This window comes from Diabrotica virgifera, chromosome 9, assembly GCF_917563875.1.
Source record: "Diabrotica virgifera virgifera chromosome 9, PGI_DIABVI_V3a".
NCBI classification, from domain to species: domain Eukaryota; kingdom Metazoa; phylum Arthropoda; class Insecta; order Coleoptera; family Chrysomelidae; genus Diabrotica; species Diabrotica virgifera.
Window position 1 is genome coordinate 203,994,455 of NC_065451.1, and position 13,525 is coordinate 204,007,979.

Below are 13,525 nucleotides of genomic sequence, written 5' to 3' on the forward strand. Positions count from 1 at the left end.
AAACGAATCATTCACACATTTTTATTGAAAATAATAAAAAACCACATGTTCAATAAATTTTTTCACGTGCAAAAAATAATGTTATATTTTTTACTGTATTAAATCCACATTCCTCAAACCAACTCTTACTAATATCCTATTACTGATTCCACCCCACTCCCTACCTTGTAACGTTTAAGTTGTCTGCATAAAATGGATAGCACCAAATTCTCGTCTTGTGAATTTTTATCGACATCTGCGAGTAGAAGGCGATGTGACTCCACATCAAATTAAGTTCCCAAACCATAATAAATTTCTTTCGCACCTATAACACACTCACTGTGTTTTCTAAACCTTATCGCTGAGAAGCCTCGAATGTCAAGGGATTTGTGGGAATGTCTTCAGTTTCCCATAATCTTGATTGGAAAACCCCACTCCATCAAAACGACGCTTAACGTTCATAAAAAGGACAAACTCTCAAAAATCGAGATCATTCTTGTAAGTTGAGTTTGCATTACGCATTATGCTGTCCAACTGCTATCTTATTAGCGCTGTTCTTCTCTCGACTGTGTCAATAGTCGAATTTCTTCGTATTCACCTTTGGCGCCTCACGGGCCAGCCGGCCTACAAAGGGGGCATTTCTCTACCTGTTTTATGTGTGAGTGAACTATTATATTTGGTTTATTTTTGTTTCCCTGAGATAACGTAGCTACCATATGTTATTTGCATTAAGTTCAGAGACCTACTTAATATATGAGGTCATTGCCGTTTTGGATTAAAAAAAAAGAAATATAGACATTTACTTTTGCATAAATTTCTAATTCAGGATATATAGACACTTTCGCTTAATGTTTTTGACATTTACACTGAATTGGAAGTATGTTGTTATATAGTTAATTCTTTTAATTAAAGTTATGCGATTTCTGTTATTAGAGTATAATTTAAGTATTTTAGTCTTATCGAGACAAAAAGGCCTTTTTACTATATTCAGAAATGGACGAAGTATAACTAATTATGATCTTTTTATAGATAAACTTTTTTAAGAAACTATTTTACTTTTTTATATTTTTAAACTTTATGGATAATGTTTATTAACTTCAGTTAATTCCATTTTCAAATAGTGAGAGTCACAATCGTCCATTTATCAATTCTTTTACGTGTGTGTATATGCAATTTGTTAACCATTTTTAAATAATTATTTTTTAATTTTTATTTTTGTGGTTAACGTTTTTACGCTTCATTTATGTATATTAGGTGAATATGAAGATTCCATTGAGTTTTTAATAAATGTTTTATTAGAGTGTACGATGTTGCATTTTATTTAATTATTATTTACAGCTCAACACTAGAACATTGGTGTTTTGTCGTAGCAGTGTTGGTAATTTTTCTATTGTTGTGTTATGTTTCGTTAATTATTCCTTTGAGGATTTAGAGGTAAAATCCCAGGCGCCCAATTTCGTTTGTGTATTCAGTATTTCCGTTTTTTTAGAGTCCATGAGTCAAACCATCAGTTGTTAATGTTATCTATTTATCTTTTGTCTATCGTCGTTTCATTAGCTCTATTCGCATATCGTTCTTAATTCATTCAACATCTTTCATTGCAACAGAAGCCCAACCCAAAGAACCACGCCCACATCTCTTCCGACTGAGCAACGTGGCCTTTGTTTCGTCAATGTAGCCGATTGGACCTTCCCATCTTCGGTCATTCCTTATTCCATCTAAGGATAATATCGTCCTGATCCTTATGGTTCAGCCTTCATGACCCCTTGTCCATCCGATCGTTATAACCTATGTACAGGAATTCTTAGATATTGAAAAAAGAAAGACTCTCTCTGCACTGTCGACCAGCAAAGGCAACAGAAGTGCAAGCATTCCCGCTCTTGTGTTACCCGCCGAAGCATAAAGACTCTCTTGTGTTAGCTTTCACTGGCAACACATTTATCTCAGTACGCTAACCTTTCTCTTGGTCCAATTATCGCTGAACAAACGCTTTTTCTCTCTGCGCAATAATATAAGACGCTAATCCGATATAGACAAGCTTATCGTATTTTTTAGAATAGTGATACCAAGATAAATGGAAAACTAACGTAGTTTATACCAGTACAAAGCGGAGTCAGACAAGGTGACTCATTAAGCCCACTGCTCTTTAATATAATAATGGACGAAATAATAGAAGCAGTACGTAAAGGTCAAGGTTACAGAATGGGGAACAAATAAATCCAAATATTATGTTATGCAGACGCCGCCGCATTAATCGCCGAGACAGAAGACGATCTCCAAAGATTAACACACATCTTCAATACAACAGCCAAGAAATACAGTATGATAATATCAGCAGAAAAAACCAAATGTATGACAACATCTAAATACCCACTACGATGTAAAATCGAAATTGATCGGAAAATAATAAAGCAGGAAGCAAGGTTTAGATATCTGGGAATAGATATAACCAGTTACGGAGATTTTGAAGAGGAAGTACGACAACAAAGCTTAAAAGCAAGTAAAGCGGCGGGATCTCTTAATGACACAATCTGGAAGAACAAACACCTAAGACAATACACAAAAGCAAGAATCTATAAAGCAGCAATTAGACCTATATTCACATACACGGCGGAGACAAGACCTGACACATCTAAAACGAGACGACTACTAGAAACAACAGAGATAAAAATACTCCGACGAATATCAGGGAAAAGTCTGTTGGATAGGGAGAGAAGCGAAAACATAAGAAAATCATGCAATGTATAAGACATAAATGGATGGGTGACAAAACGGAAACAGGAGTGGAACGAACACATTAATAGAATGGCAGAGGATAGGATAGTACGAATAGCACGAGATAAGTCACCAAATAGACGAAGAAGTATTGGCAGACCAAGAAAAAGATGGTGCGATAACTTAAACAATTTAGGAGGCTAATATTGAAGAAGAAACAGGCTTTAAAGCCTACATACAAGACGGAAGAAGAAGAAGAAGTGATACCAATCCTAGAAGGATTGATATCCCAGAAAGGTAGCGGGTACTATTTAGATATTGATGGAATATTGGGAATTGTTTGATGGAAGCAAAAGGATCTTTGTTAGATTTTTGTTCCATACAGACCTGTCTCAAATATTTTCAGAAATACATATATCTTTTTATCACCTTTCCCAAATACGTAAATACATGACACGTTCGCTTATCGCCCGATATATTTGCCAAGCTACGTCAGAAGCATGTGAATACAGTAGAATAATGCCAATATTTGTTGCCAGAAGTGAAAGCCCACACAAAAATAATACAACAACAACACTGAAGGTCAATGTCTGTCGTCGCAGTGTTCTAAATATAAAATTAGTGATAAAAATAAAAGAGAAAATATACGCGCGAGAATTTTTGTTTGACTAGATAATTAATGATCATATCTTTCAGTAAACAATGGAACATAAGTAATAGGTCTGGATCCCGCGTATAAAAAAAAGTTGATTAATAGCAAGCTGAAAATTTGTTAATAGCTTAAGGGTGTCTAGTCGGATAAACTTTGATATATGGTAACACTGGAACAGGGGCAATTGTGGAACAGGTTAAAAATTTGGAACGGTCACACCACGAAGACGGCACATTTATTTTGTCCGACAGAATAGTCTTAAACTCTCCGAACAGAGATTAAACTCTCATGCAAAAATCAGACTGCTATTTATCACCTGTCATAATTCCTGTCATTTGATATATTCTACATGTTCCACTCATTAAAACGCCCATTTGGTGATAAATAGCAGTCTGGTTTTTGCATGAGAGTTTAAACTCTCTTCGGAGAGTTTAAGTCTGTTCTGTCGGACAAAATACATATGCTGTTTTCGTGGTCTGACCGTTCCAAATTTTTAACCTGTTCCACAATTAAAACCTCCCCTGTTCCAGTGTTCCCATATATCAAAGTTTGTCCGACTAGACACCCTTAAGCTATTAACAAATTTTCAGCTTGCTATTAATCAACTTTTTGAAGTTATACTTCTTTAGGCGCGATTGAGAGTAAAATTTTTCATAAATCTGCGAGCATGCGCACACAGACAGTATGACCTTTAGTTGCTAATCTTTCAAATTATGTATCAGCGCAAATAAGCCATTAAAATAATATATTAGTGTTTTTTAGTAAATGTATTATTTATTATAATTTTGTGTCTTTGGATTTGTCTTCCTTGGGCGTAAAATAATAAAACATCTATTTTTATATTTCACTTGTCACCGTGATGTGTAATTATGTATATCTGAAACGTCAGTAACATGCGCCTTGATGGCCAGGTTGGTAGAGCATTGGACCAGAGATCGAGAAATCGCGAGATTGCAGGTTCAAATCCCGGACGATTTATACTTTTTTCTTTTTTTTTTTTGAAGTTATACTTCTTTAGGCGCGATTGAGATTGAGGGTGAATTTATATTGATCTGCGCACATGCGCACACCGACAGTTTGGTATTAGTCTTTATACGGGCTCTGATTGGGTGTTGAAATGATCTGTCAATAATTGTTCAATTTGGAGGTTATCGGTAAACAAAAATGTTGTATAATATATTAGTTTTTATTGTTGTGAGGATAGAAATAAAATCAAATTTATAATTATAGTGATTTTTTAAATAGTTTTGAAAAGCTACAGGTACGTAATTCTAAATGTTTCAGTTGTATTCCAATAAAAAATTATCTTCATACCTATTGGAAAATGTAAAAAATATAATGTACTTACCTAGTACTTGCTATGCTATACCTCTAGTAGGCAATGCTTTAATTTACATAATCTGATTACGAACAAACTTTCTACAAATTTTCATCTAATGCAGTGATACTCAACCTGCGGCCCGCGGGCCGCATGCGGCCCTCTAGCGTTTTTTATCAATACTTATTTACTACATTGCAACGACCCATTTAGTAATCACAAGACAAATTCAGGTCCTGATTAACAAAAATCTTTTTAATAATTGTGACCTTGAAACAACACCCTGTATATTAAAATTTTCAAAATTCGTCTGCACATTTGAAAAGAGTACAAAAACTAAGTTTAATTTGTTTTGAAAGTTCGAGTTTTTAAAAATTTCGACATAATTTCAAAATTAGTCATTGAATTGTCTGCGCAAAAAATGGAAGCTCCACTAAAACTCTTTTCAAATGTGCAAACGGGTTTTGAAAATTTCAATATACAGGATGTTGTTTCAAAGTCACAATGGATTTATAATGTTGTTTAATCCGGACCTGGATTTTTCTTGCGATTAGTAGTTGGGTGGTTTGGGTTCTAAATATGACATATGTGTACCAAATATCAAAAAAATATACAAGGTGGTTCTAAAGTTATGGGTCCAGAAAGAAATGGGCAAAATCGATAAAACACCCTGTAACTCGGTTATAAAGTCGGTGGAGCAATAAATTTAGTATGTCTAGAACCGCCTCATTTACCTCTATTCACCATTCAAGTATTTCCGTTTCCCAATTTAACACCCTGTATACTACTTCATCTTGATTGCGGCCCACAAGCTGTGGCAATAGCTACTATGTAGCCCAGGAAAGAAAAAGGTTGAGTATCTCTGATCTAATGTATCGTTTTCTTACTCTATATATTGTTGTATTTTAATTCGACAAAAATCAAACTAATAAAAATTCATACAAACAAAATGTCAAAAAGTTGTTCAGTTTGTGTATATTCCCACATGACGTATACGCGAAGTTGGTGCAGTTTGAAATCGCTCCGACTCTCGCACGGCGGGACACACGGGAAGCAGGTTCAAGCCCAATGCAAGTTATATCATTTTTTTTATTTTTTTTATAGATTTTATTATTTTTGGCCACAATTATTGTTCACAAATCATTTGTGGCATTTTTTCATGTGTTTGTGTGTGTTTTATTCTTTTATTTTTTTAATTTTTGGTATTGTTTTAATAAAAATTTTTGGAAAGTAGTAGAGAAACTGTTTAAAGTATATTTATTTCGTTGAAATTATATAATAGAAGTATAACTTCTTACGTGCGTACAAAGTACACACACATTCTTTTTTTTTCATACGCGGGATACAGACCTATAATTAGATGATTTATCAGATGGAACTAATGAAAAATAAACCATTTCTTAGCTAAACAATAATGCTATCAAATGGTACAGAGTTCAAAATCAGAACGAGGTGGGATAGAAATGTACGGATCGAGAATTAAACACTCAGAAATTATCGGCAAAATGCCAAGCAACTTTGAAGCAGGAGTTGGAAGGTGCGTCTAGTTAAATTTGACAAAAATATTTAGTCCAGTCACCAGTCATTTGATCTCTAAAAACGAAACGAACAGGCTGAATTTTTCTGAGAATGACAATTTTAAGAACCCAAAAGATGCAAAAAAGTTTGCTCCTCCTACCCTGGGTTTACCCTTAAAACCAAAATGCGTTTAAAGGTGGAAATCTCTGTGGCTCCCTTTTAAATAGAATGGGCGGCGGCACATTCTGAAGAAAGTTCAAAATCCTAACGAAATAAAAGACATCAAACCTTCTCATCTCTTGGTGAACAACCAAATTCTAAGCTTAGACCATCAAAAGGTTCGCACCTTCAAAACACGCCTCCAAAACACGTCCTGAAGAGTTAAAAATAATGTGACTAATCGGGGCACCTATACCCTCGGATGACCAAGGGGGTAGATTTGGACCCCAATGCATGTTTTTATTTAATAAATTCAGAAATATTTTCAATTTAAAACTCATTATTTTTTTATTTGACTTTAATATAATTCTAGATACCCTCATATTTTGTAATAAAAAAAATTCCCTATATTTTACGAAAAAAAAATATTTGCTGAATTTAGGGTCAAAGAGGAACTCCCTTGGCCTTCCATATTCCAATTTTATATTAAGTAAATACCGTCTATTGTGTGGAATTGTATGTAAGAAACATTTCAATATTGAAAAAAAAAATGTTTGCTAAACCTGTGGCGACGTAATTAGTGTATATTTTAAAATTTCTTTAGTTCTAAGTTCAGAATGATGATTCCTGTTTTTGTTCAGTTGTAATTAAAAATATGTTTTACTAATATTTATTTATAATTAGGTGATACAATAGTAACATTAAAATTACGAATACATTATTACATTTCTTAAAACAACTTCACTTTTTTGTCAATTGTCATTTTTGACTTGGGGTCATTTTTTACCCCCGTTGATCATCCGTGTAATAAAAAAAAAGTTGGTGATCGGAAGGTACAAACACGTATAACATTCATATAGTACCCAACACCATCCAATACACTAAAGTGTATTAAAACTAAATAGACTGAAATGAAATGAATATAACGCAAATGCATAATATGATAATAATTACAAAAATTCTTACCTGAGTACCTGTATTATATAGCAGAAAACAACCACTTCGATACGTATTTTTTGCTTGACCCTCTTTCAGACATCTTTGACCCAAAAGAGAAGCTTGTTGGTTTCCTAAAACCTAAAGAAAAAAAAATTACTTCAACCAAAATTTAGGGTCATTATTGGGGTTATTGTTTCGTTGAATTCATAAGGATCTGATAAGAATATAAACAAAAATACGAAAATTTAGAAATAGTGAGGAAAATATGGAAAAGTGGTAAAAACTAAGCAAAAGTGGGGGAAGGCTGTAATTTTAGTGGGTAAAATATGTAAAAAAAAATGGGTAGGGGAGCAAAAAGGTGAAATATACAGTGCGCTGGAATAAGTGTTACCCCCCCCTCCCTTATTAACTTATTTATTTTTAGCACATAAGCAAAACACTCGGACAAGTCGATTTTTAAAATAATCATAGTATATTATAACATCAATGTTTCGAACTTTACGCAATCCCTCTTCAGGTGACAGGCATAACTTTGGGTTTTTTAAATGCGAAAGTACATCATGTGACACCTCATTTAAAAGCATTTGAAATACTGATTACAAAAGTGTATAATACTTAAATCTTTTTGAGAGCGTAGGCGCAAAATTTCGGTCGAACTCTTTTTAAACGCATTCATTTTTTTTCGAATCCTGAGAAAACTATTAAGTATTTTTGAAAAATTTAAAGGCAGAATGATAGATTACATTATTACCGAGGGCTGACAGTCCCTTAGAATAAACAAAAAGTTTCTTTTAAATTATATATTTGAAATTAAAAATCAGACTAAATTTTCTCTTTTTTTACCCCTGTGACTTTTTCGACCATCGACAAAAATATTTATTAGCTTTTTCAGGATTCGAAAAAAATGATTACATTTAGAAAGAATTCGGCCGAAATTTCGCGCCTACGCTCTCAAACAGGATTAAAGTATTATACATTTTTGTAATCAGTATTTCAAAAGCTTTTAAATGAGGTATCGCTTGATGTACTTTCCCGTTTAAAAAAATCTAAGTTATGCCTGTCACCTGAAGAGGGATCGCGTAAAGTTCAAAACATTGATGCTATAATATACTATGATTATTTTAAAAATCGACCTGTCCGAGCGTTTTGCTTATGTGCTAAAAATAAATAAGTTAATAAGGGGGGTAACACTTATTCCAGCGCACTGTATGTAAAAAACGATGAAAAAGTGTAAAAAAACAATATTAAAATTTAGAAACAAATGTAAGAATTGTAAAAAAAGGGGGTGAAAGCTGTTTTAAAATGAAATAAATATGTGTAAAATATATGGAAAAATGGTAAAAACTGGCAAAAAGTGGGGGAAAGCTGTAATTTTTGTGGGTAAAATGTGCAAAAAATGGTGAATAGGTGTAAAAAACGTGGGGCAAAGTGAAAAATAGGGTTTAAATGTCGAAAACATGGATACAGAGTGTGTTTACTGTTTAACAACTGAGAAATGTGAGGAAAAACGGTAAAAACTAGGAAATCGTGTATTGGGTGAAATATGTAAAAAAAAGATGTACTTACTCCTGAAATGTATACTCCTCCGAAAGGCCAGTCTTCTGCCACTTGACCGTATATTTCTGAACTGCTTTTTATTTCTGGTAAAACATCTTCGGGTATTTTAAAATATCTCAATAAATACGGATCCCAATTTAAAAGATCAATGTTCATTAGGAATGTTCTCGAAGCGTTGGTTACGTCCGTATAATGTTTGCCGCCATTTGGACCGCCGGTCAAATTCTACAAAACATTTAAAAAAATGTTTTTATATATGTGTTTTCTTGACTTAAAGACACGAAAACATAAATGAGAAGTGGGAAGAGTGCACAAACATAAAAGAAGCAGCTGAAGAAGTATTTCCTGGCATAGGAAACTCCGCCAGTGGTATGGAGTGAGCATAACGACACTATTTAGGTCATCTGTGGACAAAGTAAAGAGCATGCGACTTATCGCCAAGGTTCTGGGAGAACAAGGCACTTAAAGAAGAAGAAGAAGAAGAAGAAGAAGAAGAAGAAGAAGTATTAGGTACGGAAGGTAAACAAAGAAACACAAGAAGGAATGACAGGTTTAACGAAGAATATCAGATAACATAAAGAAAAAACAGAGCATAGGTATTTAGTGATGCAACAAGGGTACAGAACCCAACAAGCAGAGGAGGTATATAAATACTACGTAAAGAAGAGAAGAAAATCCACCCAAGAAAGAAGAGTAAAAATACGAACAAAGAACTTCTTCTTCTTCTCACTGTCCTTATGCCCTAGTCGAGCGTCGGACTTTGGTATCACCTATCCATGTTTTACCCATTTCTTCCACTCCTTCCGGTCTCCTGCCATTTCCATCATCTGTTGCACTGTTTTTCCTCTCTTTGTCCCGATTTCCTCGATTTGTTCCATCCACCCCTTTCTAGGTCTGCCCCTTCTTCTTTTCGCCTGTCTTTTGGCATCTGTCACCTTCTTTACTGGTCTGTTCTCGTTCATCCTAGTTATATGTCCAAACCAATTCAGTTTTCTTTTTTCAATTTTTTTCTCTATTGGTTCCTGACTATACTAAAATCACAATCAAGGTTCAGTAAAAGTAAACAAACCGAGACACGTTAACCGTTACAAGGAGCACTCCTGAATAATGATTTACAATGTATAAAATTTGTAAATCATCATTTGCGATTTAAAATGTATAATCCAGTGTAAATCATGATTCAGGAGTGCTCCTTGTAACAGTGAATGTGTCTTGGTTTGTTTACTTCTACTGCATCTCGATTGTGAATGTAGTTCCTGACTTAGCACGTTTCTGATGTTCTGTTTCGTTCCTTTCCCTGTCCATCTTCGTCTTTCCAGCTATTTTTCTCAGCTGCTTCATTTCTGCTGCATTTATGGCACTTTCATGTCTTTTATTTGTGACCCATGTCTCGCTTGCATATAGAAGAGTTGGTACTGTGATTGTATTATATACATGTATTTTTGTTTCCTGACTGATTTCACTTTTTCCCAGTATCGTATTATTAATCGCATAATATATTTTCGTAGCTCTCTTTGTCCTATTTGCAATTTCTAGGTCTAGCTTTCCGTCATTCGATATTATTGTGCCCAGGTACTCGTAGGCCGTCACCCTCTCTAATTTTTGTCCTTTACAGAACAGTCGTGTTTCGCCTCCAATCTCCTGCTCCTGATGACCTATTTTCATCGTCTTGCATTTGTTGATGTTTATTTCTAATTTCATTTTCTCTATTTCCTCAGTCCATACATCAATTAGTCGTTGCATCTTTCTCGGGTTGTCTGCTATGAGAACGACGTCGTCCGCATACAGTAATCCTTCTATCATAACTGGTGTTCGGTGCGTGTAGCCTATTATTGTTTTTAAGTGATTTGTTCTTCTTTTCGCATTTTTAAATAATTTATCCATAATTATGACGAATATGAGTGGGCTTAGGCTATCAAAGAACTTCAAGAACTACAAAAACTAAGTAAGCCAAGAGGGACAAGAAAGTTTTGCCAGAATCTGATCAAAAGCAGGAAAGAATTCAAACCGAGAACAACGATGTCTAAAGATAAGGAGGCTAATATATTTACAGAACAGCAAGAAATACTAAGAAGACCGACAGAACATTTTAAGGAAAATCTTGAAGAAGCTAGGAGGGAGGCGAACCCTGATATACCGTTAGACCAAGCAGGTCTACTGAAGGAGGAGGATACGCATAAGCATTACTAAAAAGAAAACATGAGCTGATAACAAAGATATGGTTAAATAAGCATTTATAGAAAAAGTCAAACAACAAGGAATGCACGTAATTTTCTCCTTGTTGCCATATTCTACATTTCAAAAAATATATAGGAAATAATCAGATTTTTTTGACATGACATTCCTATTACAGAAAGCATTTCATTGGCTGGAATTAGTGACGAGTTTACATGGCGTCATTATTATATTTGGTGTGATTGTAAATGGTACTGACGTCTGTCATAATATTGGACGTTAAATATAATGTCAAATTATTATTTCAAATTATATATTTATTTAGTTTATATTTTAACGACAGTTTATTTTTTGACCAACTTCACTTTCCGTTCTCTATCCTTGATTGACCGATTAGGTTTATAATAGTCTTGATGAATGGTAGATTTAGTTAGATGTTAATTTTAAGAAATGTTGATGAGCACAGCTCCCAAAGCGCATAAAAAAGAAGAAAAAAATAAACAAACAAATTTCTTACATAACTTTCTATAGGACAATGTCAATTTGACACTTATAGTACACATAGTTACAGTTGAGTCCGAGGGTCTTTACCCGTGCGTCATTAATACCTGGCGAGATAAAACACATATGTACTTTTTATCTAGCATCATTGTCTTCCACGCATGAAACTAATGACAAACTAGCTGCCGCCTGTTATTAAGTAAAAACACAAGTTATTTTTATGAGCGATCTAGACTCAGTGCATTGAAAAGAGAGAGGTACAAAGAAAGACGATTGGGGATGTTTTCACATATTTTAAGTACAATTTCTGACGTTTTGGTTTGTTTACTTTTGTGGCTGTCAGTTTGTTGAATTTTTTGCTGTTGCTTTGTCGAATTTTTGCATTTTGAATTTTTTTTATAGTATACAAACAGTTGTTTTCACAACTAATTTTATATTGGAGTTAAAAATTTTATGATAAGTTTATGTTATTTTACGATAAATTTTGACAACGTACAAATAACCTCATTGTTGACACAATTAAGGAATGCTTGTGTTTAATGTTTAAAGCAAAACTTAAATTTGACATTCCATTTATTTGATAACGTCAAATTTTATACTATAACCCGTGATCGGAATAATACCCACTTTCTGTCACCTGCTGTTGCGTCAAATAGATTTCCGACTTATTTCGTATGCGTAAAGACTCGGGGACTCAACTGTATCTTTGTTTCACGCTCTTAAAGACAAAGAGAAACAATATGTAGCCGGTAACTGCTTTGATATGTTTTTATTTGGCAACAGCGCTTTCCTGTTTAGACGTGACGGTAGTGAAAAAACTAATATATGAGGAAAACTTTGAATTTTTTTGTCGTCAAATTTATACTGGTGGGTTATGATGTCATTAAATCTATGACGTGCATCCCTAATTGTTTGACTTTTAGTTTACCATCGGAGTGGAATAGCGGTATTATTGTAGCATTACATAAAGAAGACGTTAGAATGTGGAAACTATCCTGGAATCATGCTATTCCAACGCAGCTTACAAAATAATGCCCAACGTAATTTATGAAAGGCTTAGACCACACGCTGAACAATGCGCGGCAAATACCAATGCAAGGTCAAGCTGTCTGTCAAATGAATGCCACCAATTAGTGAATCAATTTAGGCTTATCTTCCAATTTTTTTGGTGGGGGATTCTTGAGATAATCGAAAAATTAAAATTATAAAATCTACATGATTGCCGAACTAAACAAAATAAAGCAGCTCAATGCTCTAGTGATATGATTCTTCCTTTGGGTGCGAGAGATCAAATTCTGTTTGGGCCCACTTTTTATTGTATTGATGTAAAATTTTAATACGTGTAATAAAAATTACTTACCCATATGATCCAACTATCGACTGTACCAAAAAGACATGTTTTGTTTTTGATCGCTTTCCTTACTTGAGGCACATAGTGCATAAGCCACTTTATCTTAAAGGCGCTAAAATACGGTGATATGGGAAGACCACAATGGTTTTTGAAGTAATTAGTATTTTGTTCAGGTACTTTAGCTAAAATCCTGTCTACTGTGGAATCTGTCCTTATATCGTTCCATACTAAAATTTATAAGACAAATGTTATAATTTTTTTGAAAGAGAAATGTTATAAAAGTGCAAATATTTTTTGAGAAAATAACATCTACTATTGTATTTACAAGCCCCCTACTGTGTGGCTGTGCAGCCAAATACGTAGGGGATTTTAACAGTCACCATGAGATATGGAAGTATTCTGACTGACAAATGGCTCAAATTTTTTTCAAATTCACAAAACGCAAAATTTTCAAATCTATTTTTCTAGAAAACAGTGCATCCTACCGACTTAAAGCAAGAGTACCTTTTAGTTACTAGAATACCTCACAATTTAATAATCCAGTGTCAAAAATGCTTAAAAGTTAAAGACAAAAAAGTTAGAGATGAAATTATACCCTACCCAAAATGGACGCCTATGATCGGTATTAGAAATTCGCAATTGATTGAATCGATTAACCTCC

The 13,525-nt window shown here is 34.0% G+C and overlaps 1 protein-coding gene across 1 annotated transcript in view; it reads right to left on the reverse strand.

Moving 5' to 3' along the window:
* Positions 1-13,525, reverse strand: part of LOC114329796 (glycerol kinase) — a 62,035-nt gene that overhangs the window by 15,902 nt on the left and 32,608 nt on the right. Inside the window, exons 3-5 of the mRNA XM_028279014.2 lie at positions 12,874-13,091; positions 8,847-9,062; positions 7,308-7,418 (exon numbers count right to left, since the gene is read on the reverse strand). Coding sequence (XP_028134815.1) covers positions 7,308-7,418; positions 8,847-9,062; positions 12,874-13,091 — 545 coding nt within the window. The remainder of the gene's footprint in view (positions 1-7,307; positions 7,419-8,846; positions 9,063-12,873; positions 13,092-13,525) is intronic.